At 39.3% G+C, this 18,020-nt stretch overlaps 1 protein-coding gene across 9 annotated transcripts in view; it reads left to right on the forward strand.

Annotated features, from left to right (window-relative positions):
- GIGYF2 (GRB10 interacting GYF protein 2) overlaps positions 1–18,020 on the forward strand; it is a 78,662-nt gene that overhangs the window by 17,346 nt on the left and 43,296 nt on the right. For all 9 annotated transcript variants that reach the window (XM_068692299.1, XM_068692301.1, XM_068692303.1 and 6 more), the window contains 4 exons: positions 285–380; positions 6,700–6,808; positions 13,636–13,747; positions 14,351–14,391. In XM_068692299.1, coding sequence (XP_068548400.1) covers positions 285–380; positions 6,700–6,808; positions 13,636–13,747; positions 14,351–14,391 — 358 coding nt within the window. The remainder of the gene's footprint in view (positions 1–284; positions 381–6,699; positions 6,809–13,635; positions 13,748–14,350; positions 14,392–18,020) is intronic.

An 18,020-nucleotide genomic window follows, 5' to 3' on the forward strand; every position in this document is an offset into this window, starting at 1 on the left:
GTACAATTTGAAATTCTGTTGTATATGATCTTGGTGCTGTAGATATTTCAGTTGGTAGGTGGTGGGTGCTTTGTTATTTTGTCTGTACATTTTTTTTTAATGGGGAAGTAATTTTCTAATAGAGTTACACCTACTCCAATTACGTTACTAAAAGTACTGCTGTACTGGGTAGATAGAGTTGACATTGATATATGCAAGAATTTTTATCCTGTATGTGGCATCATCCCTGAAATGAAAGTATCTCGGTATTTCAAGTAACTGCCTATTATTTAATTTTCATATAGATACCTTCAGACCTTCTGGATAAGGAGTTTCTGCCTATTTTACAAGAGGAGCCCCTGCCACCACTGGCACTTGTACCTTTTACAGAAGAAGAACAGGTTTGTATCCTTATGGAGAGATACTGTTTTTTTTTTTTTTTTTTTTAATATGTAGATCGTCATTAGTGTAAAAGCAAAATGAGGAGTATGCCTCTGTTGAAAAATCATAAAATCAGTTTTAACCTCAGATTAGAGATCAGTAGACTTCAGTCAGGGAAAGGGATTCTGAAAGCGGTCTGTGTTGGCATAGCATCTAAATTATAGTCATACTCAATAATTACCTTAAATGTGAAAAAATACTTTTCATAAAGTGTTCTGTTGATGTCAGAAGAACTCATTACATTGAGGATCATCTTTTGAGAATTATTATTTTTTTTAAAGTACACAGCATTTTGGTAAGTGAAACTTTCTCTACAAATTTGGACCCACTTTCTGTGAAATATTTTAATTCTGAAACTTAGTTTTTGGTCTTAGGGGAAAGAGTTGAAGTTTTTGCATGTTAAGCACCAACTTAAGTATGTGAGCATCTTGTTTGGTTTCTATGGGTGTAATTAGTTGGTGAACAAGATAAGAGTGAGAACAGGTAGTCCACGACAAGACTGTTTCAAGGATGGCTAGTCTAAGTAGTTTGAAAGCTTTTACTTTCAAGCCAATTCCTAGCAAGGAAAACTGTCTAGCCTTCCCTGTCAAAATGCCTGTGATTTTTGACTCTGAATTGATTCCTTCAATATAGCTTTCAGAAATTATGATTGTTGCTTTCTGGTTTGTAATTTCTTTACAGTTTAGTTTTCTTACTTCAAAATTCTGTGGCTTCTAATTGTTTTGGTTTTCTAATAGCAGAAATCTAGGTGCTTTTTACTGACTTGTGCAATTTGAATTTGATTTTTAGCAGGGAGTTGGGGAATGATGGTATTAGTTTCTTAAGATTTCAGAGCATCCTTATTCCTTTGCCCTATGCTGCTCTGTTATTCCTGAGTTTTTCATCATCTTTGTGACTTGGTGTTCTGGCATATCCTCTTCTGGATTTCCTTCTTCAGAGTTGGTTTATAGTTCTTTTTAGTATACTGTCCTCTGACGTAGGGTGCTAATAGTTCAGCTTTTAATCAGCAGCCATGTTTAAGTTCTTGTGAATACACAATAGGCATTTCATGTCATAACTGTAGTCTTAAAAGGCAGCTGAGATTGAGGATATGCTTCTAAGGGAAATCTTAGCCCATCTCCCATTCTCCAGTGGTAACAGGAAATTGTGGTAGTGAGCCCAGGAAATGGTCATCCACATACAGAGTAATAGCACACCAAAATATTGAACCTTTGTGTTAAATAACTTAGGACATTTTTTTTGCTGATGCATAGTGGAGTCCTTTAATGAACTACAAGCCTCTTGTGGTCAAAGGGGATGTTGACTTCTGATCGTTGTCAAGATAGTATTCAAGAGGGATAATCAAGTGTAAGGCTATGCTCTTTAAAGTGTGCTGAGTAGCCTCTTGAGTACAGATGGAGGTGACAGGTGCTTCTGAGCTTCAGGGACAAGATCATGTCCTAGAATGGTTTGGGTTGGAAGGGACCCAAAAGACCACCTAGTTCCAACCCCCTGCCATGGACAGGGACACCTCCCACCAGCCCAGGTTGCCCAGGCACTATGCAGCCTGGCTTCAAGTGCTTCTGGGAGTAGGGCATCCACAACTTCTCTGGGCAACCTGTTTGAGGGCCTTAGAACCCTCACAATTAGCTATTAGGAAGAAATGTTTTATTGAAATCTACCCTTTTAATTTAAAGCCATTAATTACCCCTTGTCCCATCACTACCCTGCATTATAGTCCTTCTCCAGCTTTTTTGTAAGCCCCCTTTAGGTGGAGCTCTGCTGCAGTTCCCCATGTTTCATGAGCCTTGAAAGCTTGTGACGAGTTGGTATACAGTGTTGCTATTTCCTACGGCTTGTATTCATTTGTAATTATACATCAGTCTTCATACTGGGCTTAACAGTGCTCTGTAGTCTCCACAGAAGTAGTCTGCTGAAAGAAGAGGTCCATATTCCTTTTCTAAGACAGTCTTTTTAATGCTTTCTGAGGACCCTGAAGATGGAAACAATCTTGTTTTTTCTTAAGTGAATCTGGATCTTTTTTCCCTTTCATTAGTGATTTGAGTTGCCAGGCAAACAACATTATTTAAGCTATCAGAAATTCCTGGTGTTCGTACCATGTGACGTAATGTTCATAATCAAGGATGTATAGAAGATGTTTAATCAATCTTGAGGTGAATATGAATGGCTTTGGTACTAGTTGTGGCACAGGAAGGCTCTTTCAGCTAAGGCTGGTAAAGGAGAGCTTAAAACACCTTTGTTCTTCTTCCATGAGTACTGAAGCTAATACTGTCATATCAAAACTTGAGGAACAGAGGTTTTGGAGTCTCGTGGAGGACAGTGAACAGTTCTCACATGGAGACTGAGAATTGTGCTCCCAGCGGTGTTTTAGTTGTGTGTGTGTGTGTAGTATGTCCAGAAAGAACTTGTTTAAATCAGCTTGAGATGATACTTTAGACTTCAATGATAGATCATAAAAACTACATGAATTTAACCTTAAATTTGTTCAGGCCTGTGAAATTTAAGAGTAGTCGGTACTTGTGACCAAATTATCCCCCATTACATTATCAAGATACACTTTGGACAGAATTGCTGGTCTTTTTTTTTTTTTATCTCTTCTGCGGGCAGCGACTTCCCTGGTGTGGTGGTTTTACTCGGGTGGGTGTCTGAGTTCTACCATGGCTGCTCTCTCACTCCCCCTTCTCAAAGGGAAAAGGGGAGAAAATATGATGCAAGGGGCTCAAGGGTTGAGATAAGGACAGGGAGATCACTCAACAATTATTGTAATGGGCAAAACAGACTTGGAGTAGGGAGATAGTAAGATTTATTGCCGTTTAGTAACAAACTAGAGAAGTGTGAACTGAAAGAAACAAGAAATGCCTTTCCCCCATCTGCCCTCTTCCACCTCTTCCCCCTGAGCGATATGGGGGAATGGGGGCTGTGGTCAGTCTATAGCACATTGTCTCTGATGCTCCTTCTCTGTCACTTTCTGCCCCTGCTTCACATGGGGTCCTTCCCAAACTGACCTGCCTGGGCTTCCCACAGGCAGCAGCTCTTCAAGAACTGCTCCAGACATGGGTCCATACCACAGGGTCCATCCCTCAGGAGCACACTGCTCCAGCCTGGGTCCCCCATGGGCAGCAGCAGCTCCCCCCATACCCTCTGCTCCTGCATGGACCCCTCTCCACGGGCTGCAGCTCCAGCCCAGAATCTGCTCCGGCAGGGGTCTTCCACAGGCCGCAGCCTCCGTCAGTGCAAGTCCACCTGTTCCACCTTGGGCTCCTCCACGGGCTGCAGCGTGGAGCCCTGCTCCACTGTGGTACTCCATGGGCTGCAGGGGGACAGCCTGCTGCACCAGGGGCCTCTCCACAGGCTGCAGGGGACTTCTGCTCTGATGCCTGGAGCACCTCTCCCTCTCCGTTTTCACTGACCTTGGCGCCTGCAAGGCTGTTTCTCACTCCTTTATCTCCCAGCTGCTGTTTTGGCAGTGTTTTTTCCCCTGTCTTAAATCTGCTCTCACAGAGGCACAAACAACATTGCTTATTGGTGTGGCTCTGGCCAGCGGCGGGGCCCTTATCTAACATGGGGCAGCTTCTAGATTCTTCTCACAGAAGCCACCCCTATGGCCTTCTGCTACCAAAACCTTGGCAAGGTAAACCCACTACACCTGGTGATGAGGATGGTGAGCTAACAGTCCAGCTGATTCACGTTATATTGAGTTGTAGTGTATGAGATGATAGGTTTGCCTGGAGTCTGTTTCCAAGGAACCTGTCTTGTGAAGGTTTTTGCAGGTTGCTTTTACAGAGGTTTCTGAGGTTTCCATCACTGATCACTGGCAATATGCAGCGTATGGTCCTTTTTTTTTCATGTTCCTGTTTATATTAGGAAGGAATTCAGTTGTCTTAGTCTGAGAATTTGCTTGTGGAGTAAGGGAGTTTCAAGTGCTTGCTAAATATCATGGAGGTTTGTTTTTCTGTAAATGGATTCTGTTCCTTATATCTGTTTCTTGGAACATCCTCCATTTACTAGTAAAAAATGAATTGAGCCTATGTTTGGGGGCAACTTTACCCTTTGGTGTGCATTGTCAGGGATGGATGCTCTCTGTATAATATACTCATCAGCAGAATGGTTTTCCTTTTTGGCTATGTTTTTTTATGTTACTTACTGTGATATTTCTATGTAAAATATTGTCAGGGACTTTATGAATATTACATTTTCACCACAGCAAGCCACATGCAGAGGGTTGCAGAGAACTTGCTCAGAGTTCAGGCAGAGAAAAAAAGTGAATTTAAAATCTCATTTATTGGTAAAATAAGGCATTGGAAAAACTAAGGAAACTCTTATGCAAAACAATGAATCTGATCAATAGCTTACAGTTCTATCTGTAGTAAAATACCAGATGTAAACTGTAGGTGTGGTGTATGCTTCAGATGAGTAGAAACTTCCACAATACAGTTATAGCTGGATCAGCTGTCAAAACTCATCTAGGTCTGAGTGAAAGCCAGAAAATTGCTCATCTTAAACATCCAAGTTGATCTGTGTTTGTATTGGCATCCAGATTTTCATGTCAAAAAAAATTACAAGATAATTAGAGATGAATGGAGAAGAAAATTAGATCATTACTTATAGAAACAGTGCTTAGTCGTGATCGTAAGTAATGATTTTTAAATCATGTTAAAAGAAAATTTGAATTCTTCATTTTTGAAGAAATGACTATGTGTACAAATGGCAGTTTGAGCAGTCCTCTGATCTGTGTGTTTTTTAAATCAAGAGAAATGATGGTATCCCGTTTTCCTGTCTTCATTATCAGCCACTCAGCTTACCAGCTCTTGTAAACAAAGGACTTTTCTGAATGGTGTCTCCTCTCTTGCTCTCTTTACTTTAAGGTCAAGAATTTTGTTTAGCTGCTCAATGTGCTTTGAGGGATGGTGTCTCCTCATCGAAGCCCACAGCTGGCATGTGTTGCTTTTAGTAACTTAATCTGTACTACAAAACAGTTCATGAGTGGTCAGGGCTTTAAAAAACAAACACATGGGAACAACAAACCAACAGTAGATTTTTTTGTGGAGCAATTGAATTTGGAAAAAATAAAAGAAGTATCTGCAGCAGGAAAGGTGGTGCTTTGTGTAGAGGCAAATTGAGATGCTTCATTTTGACTTAATGTTGGAATGATTGCTTTAAATTTTAAGAGACAATAAATCTGACTTGATTTTTACTAACTGGAGACTCACCCTGCTGTTTTGCTATGCGTAGTTGGTTTTTCTCAAATCTACTTAGCTACCAACTCTTGAAGGAAGATTTACTCTGTAGAAAGAACATACCAAGCAGTTAGACCTGTTTCTGAAATAGGTTAAAATTCCTTCAGGTTCCTGTTGGCTTTGATGTTACCTATTTAGATTTTAAATAGAATCTAATTGCTTGTCTCGTTATTCTTTGAAGATCTTCAAAGTCATAATAATTAAGATGAGTTCATGTAAGCAATTTGCCTCTTCTGAGTTCTGTCAAGGAGCCACAGAAAACTGTTTGGGATCCTTTGTATGTTACTTACAGCTACTGTTTAGAGTGTGTGAATTCAGATTTGCTTGTAAATGTTTCTTGAGCGTGCTTTCTGGCTGTTTTCCAACTACTTGTGCTCAGAGAATGGGGTCAGATTTGGTTAAAATTATCCATTCTTTGTTGAAAGGGCTTTTTCTTCGGCTATTACTTACACAAAGTTGAATTTCACTTGTGTTCATTGTTTTACTAAAATAAGCATCACTTAAGTTTCACAAGCCTAGACATTGAGTTCTCCGCAAAACAAGTTACTCTTGTGATACATTTAGAAGGGGGGGGAAAAAAGGACTTATTTCTACAAAAGGAAAATATAAGCGGTAAATACAATTTTATTCAAGTCTGTTGCTCTGTGCATGTTACTCTTCTGCTTAAGAGGGGAATTTAGAATTGGTATTAATGCTGTGAAGTATAGGCAAGTATCAGTCACTCTTTGCATCTGAATGGCAGTGTATAAAGCTCCTGATGTTCTAATGAGCCTAATTATCCGGTAAAGCAGTAGATGTTCACTTGCTACCTTTAGAGCATGGAAATTTCAGGTAAGTAGCTGGGAAGAACTAATATTAGTGAAGATTCTTTTATGGGCTGCTACTGCTGCTAATGGCTCCAAGGAATCCTTTTCAATATTAGTTAGTTGTAGAGTGTGTAATAAATGTAAGGAAAGCAGAGCTGGTATTGAGCTAAATTTGTGTAATATTAAGTTTTCTTTTTTAATAGAATCTCACCTTGGCTCTTTCTTCTTCTTGGCAGAGAAATTTCTCGATGTCTGTAAACAGTGCCGCTGTCCTGCGATTGACGGGACGTGGAGGAGGAACGGTGGTAGGGGCTCCTCGAGGTCGAAGTTCCTCTAGAGGTCGAGGTGAGCTGTTAGTGGAGCGTGCTGCAATGTATGTAGGTGATCCAGGTTAAAGCTTCTCAAAGATGTTAGATGAAGCTTAATAATAGCCAGTTTCTCATGCCCATTTTTTTCCCTTAAGACTTTAACATCATCATACTGGAAGGGATTCAAAGAATGAATATACTGAGTGATGGTTCTGCACACCACCTTAATGAGTGGCACCTGTTACATGTCTTCATCAAATTGGGTGTGGAAAGCAAAAGGAAAGGTAGTTTTGAGAAGGAATAGGAAATTGGTTCAGAATGGTTAGAAATAACTTTAATAAAGATATAAAACCAAATTTGTAGGGGAAGGAAACAATCTATAAATCTAGTTAAAACATTAAGATTGAAGTAGGTGCTGTTCAGTGTTCTGAGTAGTAACTTTTGTCTGTTAACATGCCAAGAATAAAAGAGAAGGTAATGGAAAGACCTAATTTAATTTGTTTGGCAGAAATTTGTCTTAGTGCATGACTATAGTCAGTGTCTAAGCCTGGATGGCTTCAAATGTTTGCAAATGAATTGAGAAAATGTCTTCAAGTCGTAAAGCAGTATTGCTAGATTGAAAACAAAATGTTAAACCCAGAATTTATCTTGGCAGTTCCCTTTTAGTGTGTGTTCTGCTGTGAACACTGTTCTGTTTTTTGTGTATGAATGTGACTGGTTACATCTAGAATACTAGAAGCTACTAGCTTGAAAATAATAGGAGTGATCAATCATGTAACCTCTGTCCTTACAGGTACTTCAGTAAGATTTCTTCTGTGGTCCTTTCTAACATAATTTTTAAGGTCCCTAACTGGTGGTGTTCTCAGTAACATCTTCAGACGTCTTTCATACGTAATCTAAATGCTTGACCAAAATTTTGCTTTGGCTTGATTTGTTCTCTCATTTTTGTTCTCACAGCTTAATCATGCTTCCTTCTTGGTTTATATCTTGTAGATTGTGTCCCCTGTCGTGGCTGTTTCTCAGCCAAGGCATATACATCTAAGCTTCTATGAAGCTGTCTCTTGATGCCCTATTGCTTTACCTTCCTTATTTATCACCATCTTTGTCCAAATGCTATGGGTTTGCTTTTAAAAAAAAAAAAAAAAAAAACAAAAAAGAGGGGGGATGTGTGCATAAGTAGATGTGGGAGTAAACTCTTATCTGTGCTTTGTTATTATGTGTGTATTTTGTTATTTCTGTTCTATGTTTGAAAGCTTGTTTTTTTTTGCTGTGTGCCTTGAATGTGCAGATTGCATTGTTACTATCCATGGTTAGCTCTCCCTAGGAATACTTATTTAGCTGTTTTTCTCTAAATGCTTTAAGGCTTAATTCTGCAAGTGAAGTGAACACTGTTTAAGATTTGGTGATTTGAGATCATCTGACCACTAGTGTGCTTTCTAGTTTCAAGATTATTAAAACGCTATGTTGCCTAACTCCCTTTTTTATTTTTCCAAATTTCTTTTTTCTTTTATTTCTTTGCCATTAACTGTGAATGTTATCCTTACACAGTGAGCAGTGGGTTTTTTAATTGCTCTTACTAGTTTCAGTGAGGTCACAGGGTTAAATGTGGCAGGATATGGCTCCTAATCCAGAAGTTCCATTACTTAAATGTCTGTGTGGAGGGAATTTTGGTGATAGTTTGATTCATTACACTTCTGTGGACGAAACTTAAATTTTATGCAATATTGTTATAAAATTTATGCAATATCATTAAGGCTGTTTGAAAGCTTCTACTGCATATATATGGATGCTTTCGTGCTTATTTAAGATTCGTTAAGAAATATTATCTCAAGAACTCTGCAGGATTTTTCTCAGTTTTGTTTTCATCCTCACTTCATCCTTCTCATTTTACGATTCTTTACATGCTGTGCTAGTTAGTCTACTCTGTCATTCTTATCTTCTGCTGAGCTGTAGAGGACATGCTTCTCCACCTTACCTCATTCACTTTCTATTCTTGATACAATTTGAAATAAATTAAGGAGCTTTCCCTCTTCCCTTGATCCTCACTCTTTTTGTTCACTCTTCCCATAAGCAATTAGCCTTGGGATTTAGGCATGATGAGTCTTCCCAAATTTCTCCATCTCAGTGAACATATCAGGGTTTCTGCTGGGACAGAATTTTACATTCTTAACAATTTCACACAATGTTGTTCTGTTTGAGAACTTTGTAACAGTTACTTCTGAAATACTTAGCCTGGGCCTAAAAATAAGTACCTTGTAAAAGTAACAGGTGGCTTTCAAATAGTGAGCTTTAAATGCAGTTGTTTTGTCAAGCTACAATGAGAAGGACATGGATATTTCTTCAGAGCTTGCTCACAGAATGAATTGCCTCACTTAAGAATTGGAAAACATTTTTCTTTATTGCCATACAAAAGTGCCTGGATTCTAAAGGTTATCTGGTACTTTTAATACACTTTGCATCGTCGTATGCAGCGAAGCTGTTGCTGACGGAATTTCCTCTTCAGCTTTACCAAAACAAGGTTACTGTCTTGAAATGACTTGCGCAACCGTAACTCGAGGGAGGAACTAGCACGTACAACTAGAATTGTTAAGTTCTCTCACTGAGGCACAAATCACAGAGTTGTCAGTGTTTGGAAGAGGGAGTCTGTTACAAAGATGGGTGAAAGTGGGGAAAAAAAAAAACTTCTATCAGAGGTTCTTGTTAGAACTCCTAAGTGTGACTTTACTTGCTGCCATTTAATGCTGCAACGTACCACTCTGTAAATACCTCCTCCGTAGTCATCCCCTGTTTTCGTGACAGTGGTTGCATGTAGCTGGTGTGAAGATGATTACCATGTGGCAGGCAGTGTGATTTTTGTCTAATATTTCTGACCGTACACTGAATTACAGCTCGGTGTTACTGTTGAAACCATCTGCGGTCTTGAACTGCCATTGGTAATGCTGTGTGTCCTGTGTTCAGACATAAATCCCAAGCTCTTGATTCGGTTCTGAAGCTGTATTTTCCAAAGAAAGCCAAGCACTCGCACGTGACCTTGTTCCTAATTGACTTGTTTGCCTGGGAGCTCCCTGTGGTGTGCAGTTAAGCCCATGCTTTGTGCTGGTGGGACTGGAATGTCAGCATTCGTGAATAAGAACCTCAGATGAGAAGGGATTTAAGTAGTCCCAGGAATGGGCTGCAAGCTTACAGCCACCTTGTTTTGCAGCTGATCTACTTTTTGGTTAAGACCATTACGAAGGCTGCTTTGCTTCCCGTTAGAGTTCTGTCCCTCTCATTTCCCCTTTATAATCTGTCCTTGCTGTTTTCTTCAAAAGCATGCAAATGGTGCCAAAGTGGAAACTTCTTGCTTATACTTGAACAGCTACAATTGACCAACTATCTTGCTCTTCCTGTATAACTCTGGTAGTAGATGCTGAACTCCAATTGTCTAATGATTTTAAAAACTTACTTGTTGCATTGCTTTTTTATAATGACAGTTAAGATGACTGTACTGCTTCTTGCCCTTTTGCTTTTGTCTTGTATGTCTTCCTTGAATTAAGACCTGTTTTTTGGGTTATCTATTTCTGGCTATTATGATCCCAATATCCAGTGGATTGAGGTCCTCATGCTGAGGTTTTAAAGGAATTACTGAAGTCAAAATGACACAACTACTTTATTCAGCTCTCTTATTGGAAGGATTTATTTGATGTTTATTGAGTTCATTCAATACTTCCTGTTTAACATGTACATTCAAAAAGTCTGCTCCCTGTATTCCAGACAACTTTCTGGAAGTAAGTGGCATGCTATTTAAAATAAGCATGTGGTTATAGATTTATTAGCCACAAACAAAAAAGGCACAGGGTGGCAAACTGTGCTTATGTGTGGTTTCATCCTCACTGCTGGCTTTATATTTTTTTGTTCTGGTATCAGTATTACATGTCCCAGCGTGTGCTTTCTGGTCATCGGCTTAATCTACTTGCTGAGCAACCAACTTCACCAACACAGCTACCTGTCTCCTGTAGTCTGGCAGAATCTGTTTCAGTGCAGCGTGGCTCTCATGCAGCGGTCTGGTTTGCTCCTGCTGTAGGTGCACGTGTGCCTGGCTGAACACTTGGGCAGTGTCCCCGCAAGAGAGCGGTGACGGTGGGTGGCAACACGGCCAGGACAGAAGTGGCTTCAGTAGGTACTGCCCAGTAGTGCATGGTATCCGTACCACTGCTCCATAGACAGACTTAAAGTGAGGTGCTGTGATTATATGGTTTTGTTTGGATTTTTTTCAAAGTTTTCTTTAATTCCAACTGTTCGGGTGGTTGGTTGAGCCCAGCTGAAATACTGGTGAACCTTGTCATAGAGAGGTGGGTGGAGAGGGGTAAGCAGGCTGTTGTTTCACGTACCTGCAAAGCTGACATCAGCTGTCCTGCTGTTAAAACAACTCTGATGCTTTTCTTTCCCCTATACAAGGCATTTGCCTTCGCTTGCTAGCCCTTCTGCCTGCTAGTTTTGTGTCCAATATTAGTAATCGGCGTGCATTCAGATGTAAGGGGAGCACTACAAATGTTGCTGTCCTTCACTGTGAGAACAGAAAGGGACATCTGCTTTTGTAGGGAAAGCATGCAACTTAAAACTTCCACTACCTTAAAGAGATGAGCTGAATCTGTCTTAATTCTGTTTTGGCTCGGACTGCCTGTGTCTTTCTCTTGTGAGCTGTTTTCACTTCATTATTTTATGTGAGAAGGAGGAAGAGAGCTTTCCTGTAGTGATGAAACTAGACAAAGGTGCTATTGCGAGAGATGCTTAAAACTCCTTTAGCTTATCTGTGGAGAGTCGCAGGATCTTAGGGGACCCATCATGCCTTAACTGAATAAACACTGCGCTTCTCTTGGTGTTATATCGCATCTTTTCTGCTTCTTGTCTTTGCACTCATCTTTGTTGTCAACCTTGTAGTATCAGAAAACCCCTAGTGAAGGTATTTGTTTATAGTACAGGCACTGATCTGATGCTAATTTATTCTCTTGTCTTGAGTGCTCAGTTGGCTCCTCTGCATCCACCTGAGTTTACACAGAACAGAAATGCTCAGTCAGATAGGGCTTCATTTTACTCAGTAATTGTCTCTTGTAACATCCAAAAGCAGGTGACTTGACAAGAGATTATGGTTGCATAAAAATACGAAGGTGAAATATTACAGAAGTGCTCACTTTCCAGACATATGCAGCTCAGTGCATTTCCTGAGCCAGATGCGGTCTCTGTGTTTAGTTAACGTTAAGATATTTCTTTCATAAGTTTCATCCAGTCTTCATCTGGGTTTGTGAACTTGAAGCACCCCTAAGACCCAGTGGCAAAGAAGTACACATCTCTATGATGAAGAGCTGCACCACTGAACTGCTTTTCTGGTGTTAGGAAACCTAATGGTTCTGTTCAAAGAGGATGTTTAAAACCCCCTTTCTGAAGCAGAAGGAAGAATTTTAGACAAATTTTATTTGGTTTCCCCGTATCTGAGCATCTATTTTTTTCTCTTGCTATCTGGCAGGAAACTTTTTGCAAGAGGTTTTCTATAGAGTAGTAGTGACATTTGTTGCAGCTGCCTTAATGATTTCCATTAAAAAATATTTTTACTGTCATTAAAAAAAAAAAAGACTTAAATTTCTTGTATCCTGAAGTCTTCAGATTTCAGATTAAGCAGTTTGTTACCATTACTTTCTTCAGAAGACTACAGAGACTGGAATCTGTTCTCAGGGTGTTTATTTCGTGCTTCATTTGGTCATTCTGTCTTGTCGTACTTACTTGTCTTACTACTCCAGATAGTGGGCCTGGTTTGTCAGTCATCCTTAGAGGTGTTTGCTTTCTTTAAGCCTGGAAGTGTGAAAGGATTGAGGTTTGTGATAGTTTTACAGACGAGAATTCTGTTTGTCAGGTGCTTTTTAGGCTTTTGGACTAGGCTGTGTAGGGGTTGCATGTATACGTAGGCAAGAAATTATCCTGACAACTGGTTGATTGATTTGTTTCACTTTTTCTTTCCATTGGATCCCTGAAATGGTAAGTTAGCTGACTTGAAAAACAAACAACCAAAAACTCTCACTTCTGCTGTAGCAGTCTGTAGAGCAGTGCCTGTAATCTTCTGTAGATATGAAAACTTTACCACAGCCAGTAATCTAACCCATGCTGGAAGTTACCTTGAAGCTCTGGGGATATGTGGGTGTTGTTTTCTCTTTTCTTTTTTTTAACCAAACACTGAAGATGCGCTTCAAGATGCTTTACACTTGAAGGTACCTCTGTAACTTTCTGTCTTGAGGCTTGATACTTGATAGCCACCTACAGAGAATCACTTCTTCAGAAAGTGAGGATGCAAATATTTATTTTGTAGCTATTGGGATTCTTCGTGTTGTCTTGCTATACCAGTCCTGTGATTCTTCTTCTCTTCCCACTGCTCCTGGGGAAGATTTCTGCAGGGAATCACTGGAAGTGAAGAGTGGCAAAGCTTCCTTCTCCCTTGTTAGCCTTGATAGTAATAGTACATCTGCCACATAGCACCCTTATGCTGGATGCTGCTGTTAAGCTGTCTGATTTTTGTGTTTGTGAAGTACATGTGTGTGGATGTTTTGTGACCAATGCATCCTTGTTTCTGTTGGGTAAGTACATGTTCTGTGTTTTTCTGCATAGCATTTATTACAGAATTGTTTTCCTGTTCAGTCTGATCTTGTGCTTCTTGATAAGAGTTTTTGTATAAGACTTGTTCTCGAGTCTATTCTTTTTTTCCCTTCTATCTCAGATTTTATTGGGGCTTAAGACTGCAAGATTAGTTCACAGGGATACCAGGAAAGGGCAACCTACCTGACTTTGTCAACTTCTATTACTATTTGTTCAAACAGTTGTGTTTTTTTGTCTTTTCAGGCAGAGGCCGAGGAGAAAGCGGTTTCTACCAAAGAAGTTTTGATGAAGTGGAGGGTGGATTTGGGCGAGGAGGGGGCAGGGAAATGCACAGATCACAGAGTTGGGAGGAAAGGTAACAGAAAACTCTAGACCTTCAAGTTCTATATATACATCTTTTGAGCTTCCATTTGTGCCTTTTGACTTCATAAAAATATTTTAGGAAAGTTGCTCAGGCATACAAATGGAGCATCTGAATTTCTAAGTTGGAGCTGATACAGTAACGTTTCCAGAAACTTAGGAACAATTAAAGAGCACTTTTGCAAAGTATTTCCTCTATTAGTTCTCTATCAGTTTCTTGGGAAGAAGAAACTGCTTAGAGAATATACATTATGGGAGCTAAAATGGAAGTCAGTAACTTGTGGGTGAATATGTGGATTTCTGAAGGATTAAGTTCATTTTTTTAATCTTGATACTGTTCTGTTGATGGTACTTAGGGCCATGTTTCAAAACACATTCATTTGCCAACAAATACATATATATTGGTGTTCCTGAGAATTTCAGTTGTCATTTGGATCTTTAAGGATATTGTCCACAAAGGTCTGACTTGAAAAAAATTAATAAATAAACAAGTTCCACTACCAAGAAAAAAAAAAAACACACACACACCAAAAGTCATACCTAAAATGAATGGAGTAGTTCTCAAACCTCATTTGAAACTTCTATTCTGCCTTTCTAGGGGAGACAGACGCTTTGAAAAACCAGGGCGAAAAGATCCAGGTATGATTTTGTTACTCTGTGTGCAGAAAATGGGAGGGAGGCGCAGGGGCGTGTTTTGGGGAAGGGACCTATGTGTACACCAACCTTTCTTAACTGTTTCAGGTGTATCCCTGAAACAGGTGTATCAGGTATTCGTGGTACTGTGCTGCTTTACTCTAAATGTGTTTTCAGCTTTGCTTTTTTTCTGTCTTGTTTTCACTATTAGATATCTTCATATTTTAGGGAATAAATCTGCTGCAAGTAGGTTCTGTTTATTCAACCAAGGTGTGATGTCTATAGTTGAAATTAAACTCCTGCATGTCTGAGAAGAGCCTTTATTGATTGATGGGCACTCTGTGGGAATTTGCCTTTTAAACACAACTTTTCAGTGTTCTTGGCCTGTGCTGTTTTGATACCTAGAACTTCTGGGCAGTGTGAACCTGTTAATTTTTGAATGCTTGCTGGTGTGTGGTAGATTTACTGGCAGTGTGAGGTTCCCATGCTTATAGAGTGAGTGCCTGTCAAATTAATTAAAGGTGTCATACAAGTCCTCTGTTCGTTTAGTCTGTTTCCCCCTCTCTCCCAGTAAAGGTGAGAGAGTGCACCACGAAGTGTACCTGCCGTGTTTCCCATTCTATTTCTTGGCCACATTTAGGCAGAATAATGGGCGATTAATTTCGACCCAGTGTATTTGCTGGAGTATTCACCTGAACTTGAGTTGTCTGGGAGGTGAAACATATCCAATCAGGTAAAAATCTATACTTGGTGAGTGGTAAGAAGGAAGTTCTTTGTCAACTGAATACAGCACAAGTGCACTGACTTCTGTTTCGTGGGGTCATGCATTGGTGGTTCTCTGGTATGATCTTGCCCTTTCTCTGTGGATGGTTTCCACATGCATGTACTGCAGCTGTGCTTAGTGAGAATTCTTCTACTACTGAAAGCTTGCTAGTAGCCTTGGCTTTTTATTGCCCACAGGGTCCTTTAGGCTTTGCTGAAGGAGTCCTGGCTAAACAGCTTCTGTAGTGCATGTGTTAGTAAAGCATAGGTCATGAAAGATGGTAGCAGGTTATGTTTTAAGACAAAAAAGATTCATTTGCAATTAGAAATTGATAGGAATGAGTTTTAATTCTTGATCAGCAGTCTGTATTTTTTGTTGGAAGAATATTTTTTTTAATTACATTAATCTTCCAGATGATCATGGTGGCCCATGCTTTAGGTGTCTTATTACCATGTTTGCTTTAAAAGCCATTTGATGTTATCTCCATGTATGTGTTGATTTTTGATAATTTTAAAGAATGCTTTTTTTCCTGTGTTTTCAAATTGAAAAACAAACTAAGATGTTGCTAGTTTTCCTCATCTTTTGTTTTACTTAAAAGAAGTTAATCTTAAAATAACATGAGATTGCTCTGAGATTTCCTTTTTTTATTGCCAGTTGTGAAGTGTGTCTTTTAGTATGTATTTATATTCAGAGACCTTTTGGGGAGGAAAAAGGAAAAGAGGGAGGGGTAAGTACTGCTGAGACTTGAGGACAACATTTTTTTTAAATGAAAGGCAAATGTAGAAACAGCAGAAATATCTACCATAGTAGATTGAGTTTCATTTATTTAGCCCCTTTCTGCTCATGTGATAAATACTTCCAGATCCATGCTGAACAATGCACCACATTTATGATTAAGACTGTGATGAAAATACTGTCACTTCAGGATGAGATGCACCTCTCAACTGAAATTGAGAACTTCAAGTGTGCAAGTTGTCCTTACTGAAGCTGACTTGTGCCTGAACGTGGGGCGTTCAGGCTTCACCTACTGTTGTAACAACAGCTAGTGATCAGGACTTAAAATGTAGGTTTTGTGAATAATTTTCTGAAGATGGTATCCACTTGTGCTTTCTTGCATGAGAAGGATGGGTTGCTTATTCGCAAGTTTTGAAACGGTAGTACCTGATTGCTCCTCCTCTAAGTCTCTTGTTCTATTACTCTTCTAGTTTAATCTTATTTGGCCAAAATCTCTGTAGCACAGTGTGATAGAGGCAAGAGACAATCTTTTTGAGGTCTTAGTGTAAAATAATTACTTTAACTAGTCATTAATGTATGTTTCTCTATTGCTGTGTTTGAGATTAAAGGCCACAGAAGTGGGAGGACTGTTTCTCTCCTCTTTACCTTCAAAGAGAAATATGGTGAAGAACACAAATATTAACAGAAGGTGTTGGTCTGTTTTGACTCAAGCCTTGATTAATAAATAGTGTTATGTAAATGCTTCCCAATCACAAAATACTTTGAGCAAGAAGTAGGGATGCTGATGTGCCAAAAACCCCCATGCTAACACCTGGCACTAGTAGACCACTCATATAGCAGTTGAAGCAGAAAGATAGAGTGAATTGACATGCCGTTTACCAGTTCTGCTGTGCTTCAGTTTTTCATTGCTCTTTTGTAGGGCCTTAGATCAGCCTCAAATTACATAAATTACTGGGTTGTCAACTTCTCATTCTTTGTTCAGGGTGATCACAAAATAACAGATCAAATATGAAACATTTCTGGGCATTCATGATAAATGACAGTGTAAGAACCCTTCGATTAAAAATCATCAGATTAAAAAAAGTAGTAGACCTGCAGTGGAGAACTGCTTTCCAAATGTGATGAATATACTGTTCTTAAAAGGCTTTTCAGCACTCGTAACAGTTTGCAAGTTCACATGTACGTGATTCTCAACATAAACAGCAATATCTGTTCCAGGTTTCAGTATGAAAATTAAAGATGCATGAAGTATTTGAGAGTTTCTGTTGCAGGTTGTCACAGTTCTGTCAAACTTCATTGACAACGCAAATTGCTTCTGGAAGGCTGAGGCCATTAGCAAAGAAAATAAGCAAGTTGTTTTCTTGATCACAGCTGTCTTTTAGAGCTGCACAAAAGCTGCTTAATTTTCTGTGCAACCTCTTGACTAATACCAGCTTAGTAGCTGAGGGGATTTGATTAGTTACCAGCAATTACACACTGGTAATAAATAATTGTAATGTAGATTAAACTAGACATTTAGAAAATCATTTGTGAAACCCGATTGAATTCTGTTTAATATGTATTTACTGGTTAGGTTAAAGAAGCTTGAATATAAAAAGGGTGCTCAAGTGAAGATACAAAGAGTGTTGAATTGCTTTGAACCATGCTTTCACTTCCTTCACCTTATTTTTCTTCCCTACCTTGCTAGCAAGAGGTATCTGCTAAGAAGGTTCATCATCAGAGGGCTCTCAGTGTTAGTGCAAGTATAGAATGTGACTTTGTTGCATCAGAGCTAATCAACAATTCTTCTAGGTTTGTATTTTGATCTGGGCCATAGCGTATTTCCAATATTTCATGAGACATCCACGGCTCACCAAATCAGCAGAATAGTGGTGATCTGTGTACCTCTTGTTTTGTAGCTATTCTGAAATAGCTACAGTTGTCTGTATGTCTAACTTGCTTCAGTAGTATTCTTCAGGTCTACATTCCAAAGTGTAATGTAACACTGCATCTAGCATATACTAAACAGTTTTTTTCTTTATATGTGCTGCTGTAGCCACTTTTAAACCAGATCTATAAATAGAAAGTGATTTGAACGGGACAACTTGGAATTCTCAAGTCAATTTAGAAATTGACCTAAGCAACCTACACTTGGTGA

This window comes from Anas acuta, chromosome 9 (assembly GCF_963932015.1).
Source record: "Anas acuta chromosome 9, bAnaAcu1.1, whole genome shotgun sequence".
NCBI classification, from domain to species: Eukaryota; Metazoa; Chordata; class Aves; order Anseriformes; family Anatidae; genus Anas; species Anas acuta.